The following is a 14,587-nucleotide window of genomic DNA, read 5'->3' on the forward strand; positions in this document are numbered from 1 at the left end:
AGTAAATGGGTCAAAAGTGAGCTAACAAAAGTTTACCTCTGTATTGGCTCCTGAAGTCCTAGGCATAAGTATATATATCTTTTTTTTAGTGCTTTGGAATTTAATGTACCTAAACAATAAAAGACATGACATTAATCTTCAAGTGTTATTCATCGTAGCTTAATGCAGTCCTGTTTTTAAGCCCAGTGCCCAGAGACAGTTTGCTGTAGTTGTAGGACTTAGAGACACTATCTTTGTGTGTCAATCTGTGGTAGCTTTCTTTATCAGGAACCTGACTCAACTTGTAGGAAATCTGTCTGTAACACTTCTTTGCGCTTACCAAAATGCAGTAGGAAACTTTGACATGGTGGCCTTTACAGCTGGTCCTTTGACACTACATAGATTAACTCATGAAAGTTTAAGAACAGCTGAGTCTGGGACCTGTCCGAGGTGCTGAAGAGAGACTTACGTGAGAACTATCCAAGAGCCCAGCTTGTCTGGGTCTGGACACCCTTCTCTGCTCTCCCCTCCCCTGAAGACATATAAACAAATAATTAAGAGACTGGTGTTTCTGAGGACCAATCTGATGTAAAACAACTTGGAAACACATTTAATTAGGTATGGAATGTAATTTCTTTGTATTGGGTAACAGAGATATCTGAAACCTTCCATGGTGGTGTCCCTGCTGCATTCTTTCTCCAGCTATTTAATTAGATTTTATACTTCAGTCTAATCCTTAGAGGCAGATTACCATGAGAGGTGCTCACAGGACCAGGGGAAGAAAGCAACAGCTTCAAGAAACCACTTAGCAAGACAAAAAAGGGATTTTTAAACTTTTTTTAAATGAGGCAATGTATCTCAGACCTTTGTAAGCTTTTAAAACCATGAATACTTTTGCTTGCCTATTAATTCTTGGTGGCTTCATGATGAAACCCAAAATGACCCTGGGTTGTTTTCCAGGACAGCCAGGAAACAGGACTGGGGAGACAGCTTTCTTCTCCCCAGCCCTTTGAGGGTGTGACACCCAAGGGAGGGAGTGGGTGGAAGTAGCTTTAATGAGGAGGGAGAAACAAGTCACTCCCTCAGGCTGTGTGGGAAGAAAGTGAGGCCTGGGGGACCTTCTGGGCTTGAGAGGCAGCTGCTCCTGACACTGATAAATGATTCATTTGAAAAAATGAAGAACCTCTGAGTAACACCAAGGCCATGTTATTATGCTGTATGCCAGGTGGGTGGTGAATCCTTCTAGGATCATTTCCTAATAGGAGTATTAGTAGGCAATGCAGACAACTTAATTATAATAGGATTCACTTGCCCATAAACCCTGAGGATAGTGTGACCAAGAGTTAGAATAATAATTTTATCTTGTCCTGTTGATAACAATATTAAGAAAAAGCAGGAAAAATTCTCAAGGTTGTGGAATTTTGAATCTCTTTTCGGTATACATAAACACTCACAGTACATAATTCAAGGGTGAATTACTGAAATGGAAATTTTCAGAGGAATGTGGAATGAACTTTAGATTCAGTGAAATCTGAGCAGTGCTATAAGAATTTATTTCTCATTTAAACCTTACTTGTGATTCAGATAGAATAATGATGCATAAATTTTATTATGCAATAGGTTTTGTGCAAAAGAACTACTCTGTGACATATTGTAGGTGAAAAATTTCTCTCCAGAGACTTACTTTTTCGACTCAGGCAGAACTTTATATGAAATTCAGTATGGTTATTACCAAATGCTTTATGAACCTTAATATTCATGAGGAAAATTAGGAATGTTAATAATTGGAAAAGAATAAAGTTACTTAAATTAGCTTCCATTTTATCTAGTTAAATTGAACTCATCTAGATAAGCCATTATTATATAGTTTGACTTTCTTCCACTCACAGTATTTAACATTTCTCCTGGGATTCTTAATTTATTTAAAAAAATTTTTATTGACCCCGTTGGGCTAGATGAATTCAGTGTATAGATTAGAACCTGAATATTTCATAGTCTTTCTAGTGCTCAAAGAAAAGGCAGAGACTTAATTGTGGACTTAGTTTGACATGCTTTATTCCTTAAATATTTGGGAAAAGAATGTCCTTCCACACTGTTCTTTTATTGTTTCCAGGTACTCTAGGCAGTCGTGGGAACTCAGAACCATCATTTACTCTGGTTGGCTTTGTATTACTTCCTGCAGGAAGAGCATCCTTCTAGGTGAGACGTGAGGCCTGCCTTAGCTAAGTACTTCTTGCATTCTTCTAGGGCAGGAGCAGAACAGCAGTAGAGCAGAACCCTAAAGCAGATGTCTGAAGACAGGAGACATCTGTGAAGTTCTGTTTCATCTCTACGCAGTTTTTCATTCTACATCATAGCAAGGTGGCTTAGTGATGGCAAAATAATGATTTATCCATTAGCTTCATTCAACCTCAATAAACAGATGTTCCACAGAGATGTTTTAGGTGTGGCTATAAGTGCCCTAGACAAACCATTAAGTACCCCCAAACTCTACACTTATTTATTTTGAAAAATGTGGCCTTAGGGGAGTCATACCTTCCTAATTGCCCCTTTTAGGATGTAGGCTTTAGATCAGCCTGGTTCTAGATCTACCTGAGTAAATCACATGTCTGAGTTCACATATTATTTTCTCTAAATGATCTGCCATCTGTTCGGACAAATGATTCTGGCCTTGCTGTCCTCTCTCAGTAATATGCAGCCTCTATCAATTACATGACTGCCTCTCAAACTCCATTTGCTAAACCGTGCACTTTGTCCATCATCTTTTCAGTTTGAGTTCCTTTCTGAAGTGTTTCTGTAAATACCTTTAATGCTTTTCTGCTCAGTAACTCCACTGGCTTTTTGTTGTTGTTGTTATTGCTAGATTTCAACCTCCTCTGCCTTTCTGCATTTCTGCTCTTGACGGTGAACCATCGTATCAGGCTCTTTATGGTAGGTCATGCCATGGTGGCAATACCTCATTGGCTTTTAAGAGCAGGTTGGTTTCTCACTTGTGAAAACATACACGGACGTGTTCTTCATCTTCCCTTCACTCTGAGACCCAGGCTGGAGAAGCAAACCCAGTCTGGAACATCATGGGGCTCATACTAGAGGGGAAAAGGCATGATAAGAGTATGCAATGGCTCTTATATCTTCTGCTCAGAAGTAGCACATGGCACTTCCACTCACATTTCATTAACCAAGTCAAGTCCCACAGCCAAGCTTATTGTTGATGGGGCAGGAACTATAATCCTCCCCCAAGCAGATCTGATAGGGAGGTGCAGTGTAGATGTGACAATAATAAAATCCCCCCCCAAAATATCTTTTCAGTATTTTACATACTTAGAATCTTACACAGTACCTGTCACAAAATCGATAATCAACTGGAAAAGACTTCCTTCTTTTTTCCTCAGATTCTCTTCATGTTCATGTTGGGGACCTTGGCTTGACTCTACCTGTTTCTTCTGTGGATCCTTCTTATCTTCTACCTTTACCCAAGTGTTTATCATTCACATTCTTCTTCATTCTGATTATCATTTGTCTACAGTTTTGCACTATACTTTGATGTTTTGGAAAGCCACTATTGTTGTTGAGTTTCTCAGTCATGTCTGACTCTTTGTGACCCCATGGGCTGCCAGGCTTCCCTGTCCTTCACCAACTTCCGGAGCTTGCTCAAACTCATGTCCATTGAGTGGGTGATGCCATCCAACCATCTAGCTTGTGGCAGTTTGCTCTCACACTGTATTTCTGAATGGCTCAGAAAAACAAAGGAAGCCTAGAGTTTTCATATTCAGCCATACTGAGCCACAAGAAAGGGAGTCAGTTGTTTAGAACTCTGATAATTTCTGTGTTGCCATTCTGAATAGCACCATTTGTATTGAAGTTTATATGTGCTAACAAATGACTTAACATTAAGCTTTCATCTAGTAATACCTGGATTTACAGAGTTGCAAAAATAGCTTGAGATTAAGGCAGGTAAAGAAAACCTCACCAGAGCTTTACATAGACTTTAGAGAAATAATGTCACTATACCTGCATTATAATATCTAGGAAAATATTCTCTTCCAGAATTTATTTTGGAGTCCAGCATGGTCTTAAACACTTTTTTTCAGAGTTTATTTGTATTAATCACTATCTGTTTTTAAATGCACTGGGCATTTTATCTTTCCTTTATATTCCCAAACACTCTGGATGACTAAGTTAATATAATCTGCTTTGAGATGCAATTTTTCCTATAGATATTTTAGTTCCTCTACGAGACTGTAATTTACTGAAGGAAGTAGTTTTTTTCCTGTTCATCCCCTTCCTTTTTTGGTTCAGTTCAGTTCAGTTGTTCAGTCCTATCTGATTCTGTGACCCCATGAACTGCAGCACTGGAGGCTTCCCTGTCCATCACCAACTCCTGGAGCTTGTTCAGACTCATATCCATAGAGTTGGTGATGCCATCCAACCATCTCATCCTCTGTCAGCCCCTTCTCCACCTGCCTTTAATCCTTCCCAGCATTAGGGTCTTTTCTAAAGAGTTGGTTCTTCAGATCAGGTGGCCAAAGTAGTGGAGCCTCAGCTTCAGCATCAGTCCTTCCAATGAATATTCAGGACTGATTTCCTTTAGGATGGACTGGTTGGAACTCCTTGCAGTCCAAGGGGCTCTCAAGAGTCTTCTCCAACACCACAGTTCGAAAGCATCAATTCTTTGGCGCTCAGTTTCTTTATGGTCTAACTCTCACAGCCATACATGACCACTGGAAAAACCATAGCCTTGACTAAATGGACCTTTGTTGGCAAAGTAATGTCTCTGCTTTTGAATATGCTGTCTAGGTTGGTCATAGCTTTTCTCCCAAGGAGCAAGTGTCTTTTAATTTCATGGCTGCAGTCACCATCTGCAGAGCCCAAGAAAATAGTCTCTTACTGTTCCCACTGTTTCCCCATCAATTTGCCATGAAATGATGGGACCAGATGCTATGATCTTAGTTTTTGAATGTTGAGTTTCAAGCAATATTTTTCACTTTTCTTTTACTTTCATCAAGAGACTCTAGTTCCTCCTCACTTTCTGCCATAAGGGTGATGTCATCTTCATATCTGAGGTTATTTCTCCCAGCAATCTTGATTCCAGCTTGTGCTTCATCCAGCCTGGCATTGTGCACGTAAGTTAAATAAGCAGGGTGACAATATGCAGCCTTAATGTACTCCTTTCCTGATTTAGAACCAGTCTGTTGTTCCATGTCCAGTTCTAACTGTGGTTTCTTGACCTGCCTACAGATTTCTCAGGAGGCAGGTCAGGTGGTCTGGTATTCTCATCTCTCGAAGAATTTTCCACAGTTTGTTGTGATCCACACAGTCAAAGGCTTTGGATTAGTCAATAAAGCAGAAGTAGATGCTTTTCTGGAACTCTCTTGCTTTTTTGATGATCCAGCGGATGTTAGCAATTTGATCTCTGGTTCCTCTGCCTTTTTTTAATCCAACTTGAACATTTGGAAGTTCTCGGTTCACGTTCTGTTGAAGCTTTGCTTGGAGAATTTTGAGCATTACTTTGCTAGCGTGTGAGATGAGTGCAATTGTGTGGTAGTTTGAGCATTCTTTGGCATTGCCTTTCTTTGGGATTGTGATGAAACTGACCTTTTCCAGTCCTGTGGCCACTGCTGAGTGTTCCAAATTTGCTGGCATATTGAGTGCAGCACTTTCACAGCATCATCTTTTATAATTTGAAATAGCTCAACTGGAATTCCATCACCTCCACTAGCTTTGTTTGTAGTGATGCTTCCTAAGGCCCACTTGACTTCACATTCCAGGATGTCTGGCTCTAGGTGAGTGATCACACCATCATGGTTATCTGGTTCATGAAGATCTTTTGGTTTAGTTCTTCTGTGTATTCTTGCCATCTCTATCTTAATATCTTCTGCTTCTGTTAGGTCTATAGTGTTTCTGTCCTTTATTGTGCCCATCTTTGCATGAAATGTTCTCTTGGTATCTCTAATTTTCTTGAAGAGATCTCTAGTCTTTCCAATTCTATTGTTTGCCTCTATTTCTTTGCATTGATCACTGAGGAAGGCTTTCTTATCTCTCCTTGCTATTCTTTGGAACTCTGCATTCAGATAGGTATATCTTTCCTTTTCTCCTTTGCCTTTAGCTTCTCTTCTCTCAGCTATTCATAAGGCCTCCTCAAACAACCATTTTGCATTTTTGCATTTCTTTCTACTGGAGATGTCTTGATCACTGCCACCTGTACAATGTCATGAGCCTCCATCCATAGTTCATCAGGCACTCTGTATATCAGATCTAATCCCTTGACTCTATTTCTCACTTCCACAGTATAATCAAAAGGGATTTGTTTTAGGTCATACCTTAATGGTCTTGTGATTTTCCCTACTTTCTTCAATTTAAGTCTGAATTTTGTAATAAGGAGTTCATGATCTGAGCCATAGTCAGTCCTGGTCTTGTTTTTGCTGACTATGTAGAGCTTCTTCTTCAGCTGCAAAGAATATAATCAATCTGATTTTGTTATTGACCATTTGGTGATATCCATGTGTAGAGTTGTCTCTTGGGTTGTTGGAAGAGGGTGTTTAGTATGACCAGTCCGTTCTCTTGGCAAAATCCTATTAGCCTTTACCCTGCTTCATTTTGTACTCCGTAGCCAAACTTGCCTGTTACTCCAGGTATCTCTTGACTTCCTACTTTTCCATTCTAGTCCTCTATGATGAAAAGGACATCGTTTTTGTGTGTTAGTTCTAGAAGGTCTTGTACTGCTGCTGCTGCTGCTAAGTTGCTTCAGTCGTGTCTGACTCTGTGTGACCCCATAGACAGCAGCCCCCAGGCTCCCCATCCCTGGGATTCTCCAGGCAAGAACACTGGAGTGGGTTGCCATTTCCTTCTCCAGTGCATGAAAAGAAAAGTGAAAGTGAAGTCGCTCAGTCATGTCTGACTCTTAGTGACCCCATGGACTGCAGCCCACCAGGCTCCTCTGTCCATGGGATTTTCCAGGCGAGAGTATTGAAGTGGGTTGCCATTGCCTTCTCCTAGAAAGTCTTATAGGTCTTGATAGAGTCATTCAGCTTCAACTTCTTTGGCATTAATGGTTGAGGCATAGACTTGGATTACTGGGATACTGAATGGTTTGCTTTGGAAATGAATAGAGATCATTCTGTCATTTTTGAGATTGTACCCAAGTACTGCATTTCAGACTGTTTTGTTGACTATGAGGGCTACTTCATTTCTTTTAAAGGATTCCTTTTTGGTAAATTCTAACAAATGCTTGTTGAAATGAATATGACCATTATAGTTACTATATTAGTGGGTATATTATTAACTATCAAGTTAGAGTTGTAAAATAGTTGTGATCATATTAATTTTCAAGGTGGAGTCATTCTATATGCTAGTTCTGTGTACTTCTATTCAATGACTGTGCAGTTAAAATACATTTTTTTGATGTGTTTCCTTGCAGTGTCATAGACAACACCGTTGGTGTCCAGCTATATGCCTTCGGTACCTACCTTTTCTGACCCCACTAGATTGACTTGCAGTTGCCAACAGCAGAACTCTTTGATTGAGGTCTTACTATGGTTCCTAGAGACCTGTCTGCCCCTGTGTGGATATAATAGGGAATTCATGTTCCCCAGAAGCAGGGTTCAGGCTTCCTTGCTAGCTCAGCTGGTAAAGAATCTGCCTGCAATGCAGGAGACCCTGGTTCAATAACTGGGTCAGCAAGATCTGCTGGAGAAGGGATAGGCTCCCCACTGCAGTATTCTGGCCTGGAGAATTTCATAGACTATTCCATGGGGTCACAAGAGTCAGACATGACTGAGCAACTTTCACTTTCATTTTAAGAAGCAGCCATTAGCCAATGTCCAACAGGAGATGATATTAAATGTCCCAACTCTCTTGTCCCTTGGTGAGGATGTCTGTAGGGTGTTTGAGTCTGTCTCCTAGAGTTCCCCAGTTGAATTAAGGCAGGGCTCCCCACTGTGGAAACTTACTTGTTAGTGCACCTTGAGTTACCTCTCTTTCCCTCCCTGCCTCACTTCCCCACACGACCATTATTTCCTTGGGTAACTCCATACCAAAATCTAATCGTAGTCTCAGAGTCTGTGAGTTTCTAAATGCATTCCTGGTGGATTCATTTTGATATTTGGCAAAACTAATACAATTATGTAAAGTTTAAAAATAAAATAAAATTTAAAAAAATAAATATAAAAAAAATAAAAAAATAAAAAATAAAATCTAAGAAAAAATGTTAAATGTGAAAAAAAAAAAAAAACAAGTATTCCTAGGCCAAAATTTACACTCTAACAATTTCTCTATTTTGGTGATGTCCAGTAGGAATATACGGAGAAGGCAATGGCACCCCACTGCAGTACTCTTGCCTGGAAAATCCCATGGACGGCAGAGCCTGGTAGGCTGCAGTCCATGGGGTCGCTAAGAGTCGGACATGACTGAGTGACTTCACTTTCACTTTTTACTTTCATACATTGGAGAAGGAAATGGCAACCCACTCCAGTATTCTTGCCTGGAGAATCCCAGGGATGGGGGAGCCGGATGGGCTGCTGTCTGTGGGGTCGCACAGAGTTGGACACGACTGAAGCGACTTAGCAGCAGCAGCAGCAGCAGTAGGAATATAACACACACCACATTCATAATTTAAAATTTTCTAGTGGCCATATTTTAAAAAGTAAAAAGAGGCTGTACACTTGAAACTAACACAGTATTATAAACCAACTCGGGTTTGATCCCTGGGTTGAGAAGATCCCCTGGAGAAGAGTGTGGCAACCCACTTCTATATTCTTGCCTGGATAATTCCTCAGACAGAGAAGGCTGGTGGGCTATACAGTCCATGGATTGCAAAGAGTTGGACATGACTGAACAACTGAGCGTGCATGATACTTCAATTTAAGAAAAACTGAAAAGAGTTACAGTGAATCTTAATAATATAGTTTAATGCATTATATCCAAAATATTGAATCAATATACAGTCTATCTAGAATATATTAATGATATATGTGTGTATATATGTGTGTGTGTGTGTGTGTGTATGTTTTTGGTACTAAATCTCTGTAACCCGGTGAGTATTTTACACTTCCAGTACACCTTCATTCAGGCTAGCTACATTGTAAACACTTGACAACCTTGGCCTAGTAGCTACCATATTAAACAGTGAACAGTGGTGGTTTCCTACCATTGTAACCTATGTGTCAAAATTGAGAGACTTACTAGCTCTTGAATGTATAGAAGGCTGTATGGTGGGTCAGTTTCTATTCTTAGCAAAGTCTTACTTGCCTTCTCCTTTCCCTCTTAAGCTGAATAAACTCTCTGTAAATATCTAGAGTGATGGATACCTTGTTTAGTCTGAATTCACATATTTATTTTCTTTCAAGAATGAGCTTCTGGTAAAAATAACTCTAAGCTTATGGCTTTGTGCATGTTTGCATGCAAAATATAAACAAGATGTTGAGCATCTCTGTGTTTGTGTGTTTTCAGGCAGAGGGTACCAGACTTCAGCGAGAACTCCGAGGATACTTAGCAGCTATCAAAGGTAATGTGTCTGGGTTGTTTACTGCATGTTACCAAGCACAGGTTGTTCTTGGAATTCAAGAGTGACAGGATCGAGTGTTAATTAGAAAGCCATTTGGCTTTCTGGCAGGATGCGTACTTGAGCACAGGTGTTCCATTCTACCCAGTCCCCAGTTCCCATTGAAATGATAATCAGGGTATATAAGGAAAAAAATATGTGGGCCCTTATGCTGTAAACTAGGAATAAGTGCCTCCCATGTGCCAGAGCTTTCTAGGAAGAGTTAGAGTGAGCTGCAGACCTTGTTTAAGAAAAGCTGCAGCTGGTTTCATCCCAAGGGAGAGTATGTCCCAAGAGTTTGAGGCTCTTAGACTTGCACATAAGCCCTCTAGCAGGAGCAGGCAAGGGATGACAGCAGCACTGACATGAAACATGGCCCCGAATTGCCTATGACTTGTCAGGACCAGCTGCACCTGCAGCCCTGCCACTGTAGGGGAAAGAGAGGCTCTGCTGTTGTTTCTAGTCTCTTGATATTCAAGGCAAGGAAATAAGGCTAGTGGTGGAGAGTGGAGAGAGCAATCAGGTTGGGTACTCCATCTCTGCCTCCGGAGACACCCAGTCCCCTGCACTGAGTCAGATTCAAGTGCACCCACGGTGGATGATAAGGCAGATTTTGAGATTAGTGGGGAGAGAATGGATCATCTGACAATGAGTCTTGGGTAAACTGGCCAAACACTCAGAAAAAAAGTGAGATTCCCAACCTCATTCTCTAGTCTCTCCTTCTTATTTCCAAATATAGTGAAAATTTAAATATGTAGACAAAGAAATGCGCTCAAGTGCCAGAATAAAATACAGTAGACTTAATCTCCAGTCTCCGGTGACAAGGTCTTTACAAGGCTCCCCAAGAAGGCAGAAATTGGAAAGGGCAAGTTTGAGAGATTTGACCTCATTAATGTACACAATGCTTAAAAAATTATTTTGACAGCATATTTTAATGCAAGTGAGCCAGGAGATAAAGAGCTCAGTAAGTAATCTAAATGAAGATTAGTGGATCAAAAGAAAAACTGAGTAGAACATATGGAGAGAAAATTAATCAAAGAAGATCTGTGGGTGGGTAATAAATGTGAAAAATGCTTGTCCTGAGTATTCAAAGAATATAATATGAAATCAAAGGGAGAAGATGTTATTTTTCTTGTAAGTGTTCAAAGACATAAAAAGTTAAAAAAAAAAAAAAAAAGACCCCAAACAAAGCTGTAATACCTAGCATTGGCAGAGCCGTGGGAAATGGACTCCTTTTGTACACTTCTGGTAAGACTGCTTTCTTGAAGAGGGATTTGGCAAAGGCTTTTATATGTGATTTTTTTATTTTGTGTGTGTGTGTGTGGGGGGGCATGCCTTTTGACACACTAGTTTCATTTCCAAGAATTTATTCTTAACAGTTTCCATGTGGATGTATGAAATTGATTACAAAGTTATGGCTACGTAATGAAGCTCCTAATAAAAATTAGTCATAAAAGTCAAAATCAGTGAAAGTAATTTTTAAACTAAGATGTATTTAAGCTTTTATTATTTTATAAACCAGCCATATAATTTCAATTCACCTAACAACTCTATGAGGCAGGTACTTATTTTATCGTTAAAAGCCAGGCATAGAAGGGTTAAATAGCTTGTCTAGGGTCATGGGCTTATTAAACAGCAGGGGTGCAATGCATGGTCTGGTCTCTGTGTTTCCTGAGACCTTGCTATTCCCTTGGACTGCCGTTGAACTATATAGCCATCAGTATTGCATTGTTTCATAATTTGAGTTCATCTGTACAATGGAGTAATGACAACTTACCTCTGTTGCTTTTTAATGAGAGACCTGGGTTCAATCCCTGGGTCAGGAAGATCTTCTGGAGAAGGAAATGGCAACCCACTCCAGTACTCTTGCTTGGAAAATCTCATGGATGGAGGAGCATGGTAGACTACAGTCCGTGGGGTCGCAAAAAGTCAGACATGACTGAGCGACTTCCCTTTACTACATGCTAGGCTGTGTACTAACCCACTCCAGTACTCTTGCCTGGCAAATCTCATGGACGAAGGAGCCTGGTGGGCTGCAGTCCATGGGGTTGCTAGGAGTTGGACACAACTGAGCGACTTCACTTTCACTTTCACTTTCATGCATTGGAGAAGGAAATGGGAACCTACTCCAGTGTTCTTGTCTGGAGAATCCCAGGGATGGGGGAGCCTGGTGGGCTGCCATCTGTGGGGTCACTCAGAGTCGGACACGACTGAAGCAACTTAGCAGCGGCAGCAGCAGCAGGCTGTGTACTGTGTTTTACACATGTTACTTCTTTGTCACCACCCATCACACGCTAAATGACATTAGCCTTATCTTGCAATCATTTACTTCATTTGTAAAGAAGTAAGACCCAGAGAATTTAACCTCCATAATTCACAGAGGTCATAGTTAACTGCTGTAAAAAAGTTTACCTCAAATATTTCTAACAGTTTGGTCAGAAAATAGAAGGCACTCTAGGTAATTTTTTCATTGTTGATTCAAGATTTGAACACAAGAAGTCATACACTTTAAAGTATAGGATTTTCTCTTTGTTAGCTGATTTTTAAAAAAGTGGATACTTTTGTTAAATGAATGAGCGAATTGGATCTCTTGTCCAAGACTATGTATTTGGGTCTATTTTACTGCCCTAGTATGGAGAATGCTATTTAAAAAGATTGGCTTATTTCTTTTCCCTAATGTGGTCTGGAAGGAGAATCCACTGTGAGAAGACTTGGCTCCAGGGAGACAATGGGTGCAGCGTCAAAGAGACTCTTCCATCAGTCTGTGCCCTGCACCCCACTTCTCATGGTGACATCTGCACATGAAGGAGGAGGGACTGTCTAGTAGCTTTTCCCCACAAATTTTGTTGATTGCATGACTAACAAACAAGACTAACAAACAAATCTCTCTTCTCTAAGAGAGATCTCTGTTTAAATGACTGGCTGAGGCTGTGGAATGAGTTTTTAAACAGTTTACTACAGAGTTTATCAGAACCCTTAACCCTTAATCTAATCTCCCATAGGCCTGTGGCGTGGGTAGCATTTTTCCACTGATTTAATTGTAGAATGCTTTTTTCTTCTCAAAGTCTTAGAAAGAATCAGCATTCCTTGGGGCATATTTTGAGTTTTGGAAACACACTTAAAGATAAGGGTTATACATTAAGTAGATTATAATTTGCTTTTTCAAAGTGCTTTCATGGCCCATTTTCTGGTTTTCACAAGAACAACTCTAGCTAACTAATGGGGTGGTTTAATACAGGCAGCATTACAGAGAATGAGATCTCACCAGTAGAGTGATGAGTCCTGGGTCCAGTCTCAGAGGCAACTATGGGATAAGCCAAGCCTGTCAACTGCCTCATTTGTAAAATGTGCCAGATGTTCCTCAGCTATAAAGCGCTCCAGTTGCTCTCGGAAGTCCCCCCACATCTCTGCTACTGGCATTCTATGAAATTGGATTCAATGAGCTCTACTCTTTGTTTTATTATCCCTAATCTCTGGGTGGCATTCACTCCTGTGGGGCTTTGTTATTTCTGCTGATGGCTTGGGCTTTGTAGGGGACTTATGCTCTCATTGATTTTAGTAGCAAACATTGCATTGAGTCTCAATTATGGGCCTGACACTGTTCTAGAAGATAGGGATGCAGAGATGAATGAGACAGTGTTTGCTCTCATGGGGCTTGTGGTAGAGAAAGCTAATAAACAAAAAGGCCAGATATGCACGGTAATGTGTAGTTTAAGAGAAGCATGCTCTGTGCTATCACAGCAAAGGAGAGTCCTCCCACCTTAGCTGAGGGACAGGAGACCAGGTCAGGAATGGCCCTTCTGCAGAACTTACACTGAATGAACCCAAGAAGGGTACATCCATAGTCATCAGGTGATAAGATATGCCAGGGAAAGAGGTTGATGTTGGAAAGACTTTCCAGGTAGAAGAAATCTTGGGTTTTATTGTGTCAATGGAGAAAGGAGTCCTTACATTCTTTTAGGTGAGGGAATGAGTCACATGATCAGATTAGCATTTTAGAAATAATTACTGTAATGGTATGAAATACAAACTAGAGGAAATGAAACTGGAGACTTTTTAGAAGTCTAGGCTAATAGTTTAATAATAATTATAGTTCACTTTTATTGAACACACGTGTGCCAGGCACAGACATAAGCTTTTTATGGCTCATTTCATGTATTATTCCTATAACATATGGTGTGTACTATAATTTATTACTAATGAATATTTTGGAAAACTGAGGTCTAGGATGCTGCAAATTTTTGGTGAGAGGGAAATGGTTCCCATCCAGTAGTAAGATGATCATTCGTCTATGTATGAATTTTGATACTTATGGTTTTGGAAACCACTAATCTTTTAAGAAAATACTCCCTTCTCCAGGGAATATTCTGGACCAGGAATTGAACCCAGGTCTCTTGCCTTGCAGGTGGATTCTTTACCATCTGAGCCACCTGGAAAGCCCAAGAAAACATTGGCACTTAGCATCTATTCTGCTTTAATGTTGCCAAATTACTTTGAAGGAAACTTGGGTTTTAGCTATGTTTTTTCCTCTTTAGCTCTGCCACCAGAGGAAATTCTAAATCTATGCCAATCTTTTTGTCTTTTAAGAGCAAGACTTGTGTTTTGTTCACCTGTCTATCTGTCAGAGTATTTCCTATGGAGGGTTGTAGAAACAGCTTTTTGTCAAAATAATGTCTTCCCAAATTACTCACACCTCTACTTATCCACACAGCAATTAGTAGTTATTTTGGGCTGATAATAGACATATTTACTGCAACATTGTGTTTTTTTGCCTCAACGAGTAAGATTTATATAATTTTATTTTAAACTTAAGTCACAGTTTCATTTTCCACCACAATGGTTTTTGTTCTGCAATACCATCATGCTTCTTTCTTCCTCTTAAGACATTAAGAGCTTGTCTATGTGCATCTGACTTGAAGAATTAAAAAAAAAACTTTAGAAGCCTTTTGCCATCTGAATGATAGAGTTCTAACTAGTGATGCACTTTTGGTATGAATTTGATGGGTGCATTTCTTAGTATTAGTTTGCTTAGGGTTAGGGTTAAACATGGACATTCAAGATAAATATTCC

General features: G+C 40.0%; 1 protein-coding gene across 1 annotated transcript in view; it reads left to right on the plus strand.

Moving 5' to 3' along the window:
• The window catches only part of AMPH (amphiphysin), a 212,675-nt gene that overhangs the window by 107,377 nt on the left and 90,711 nt on the right, over positions 1-14,587 (plus strand). The window contains exon 3 of the mRNA XM_070788056.1: positions 9,427-9,481. Coding sequence (XP_070644157.1) covers positions 9,427-9,481 — 55 coding nt within the window. The remainder of the gene's footprint in view (positions 1-9,426; positions 9,482-14,587) is intronic.

The sequence above is a fragment of the Bos indicus genome, chromosome 4, assembly GCF_029378745.1.
Source record: "Bos indicus isolate NIAB-ARS_2022 breed Sahiwal x Tharparkar chromosome 4, NIAB-ARS_B.indTharparkar_mat_pri_1.0, whole genome shotgun sequence".
Lineage (NCBI taxonomy): Eukaryota > Metazoa > Chordata > Mammalia > Artiodactyla > Bovidae > Bos > Bos indicus.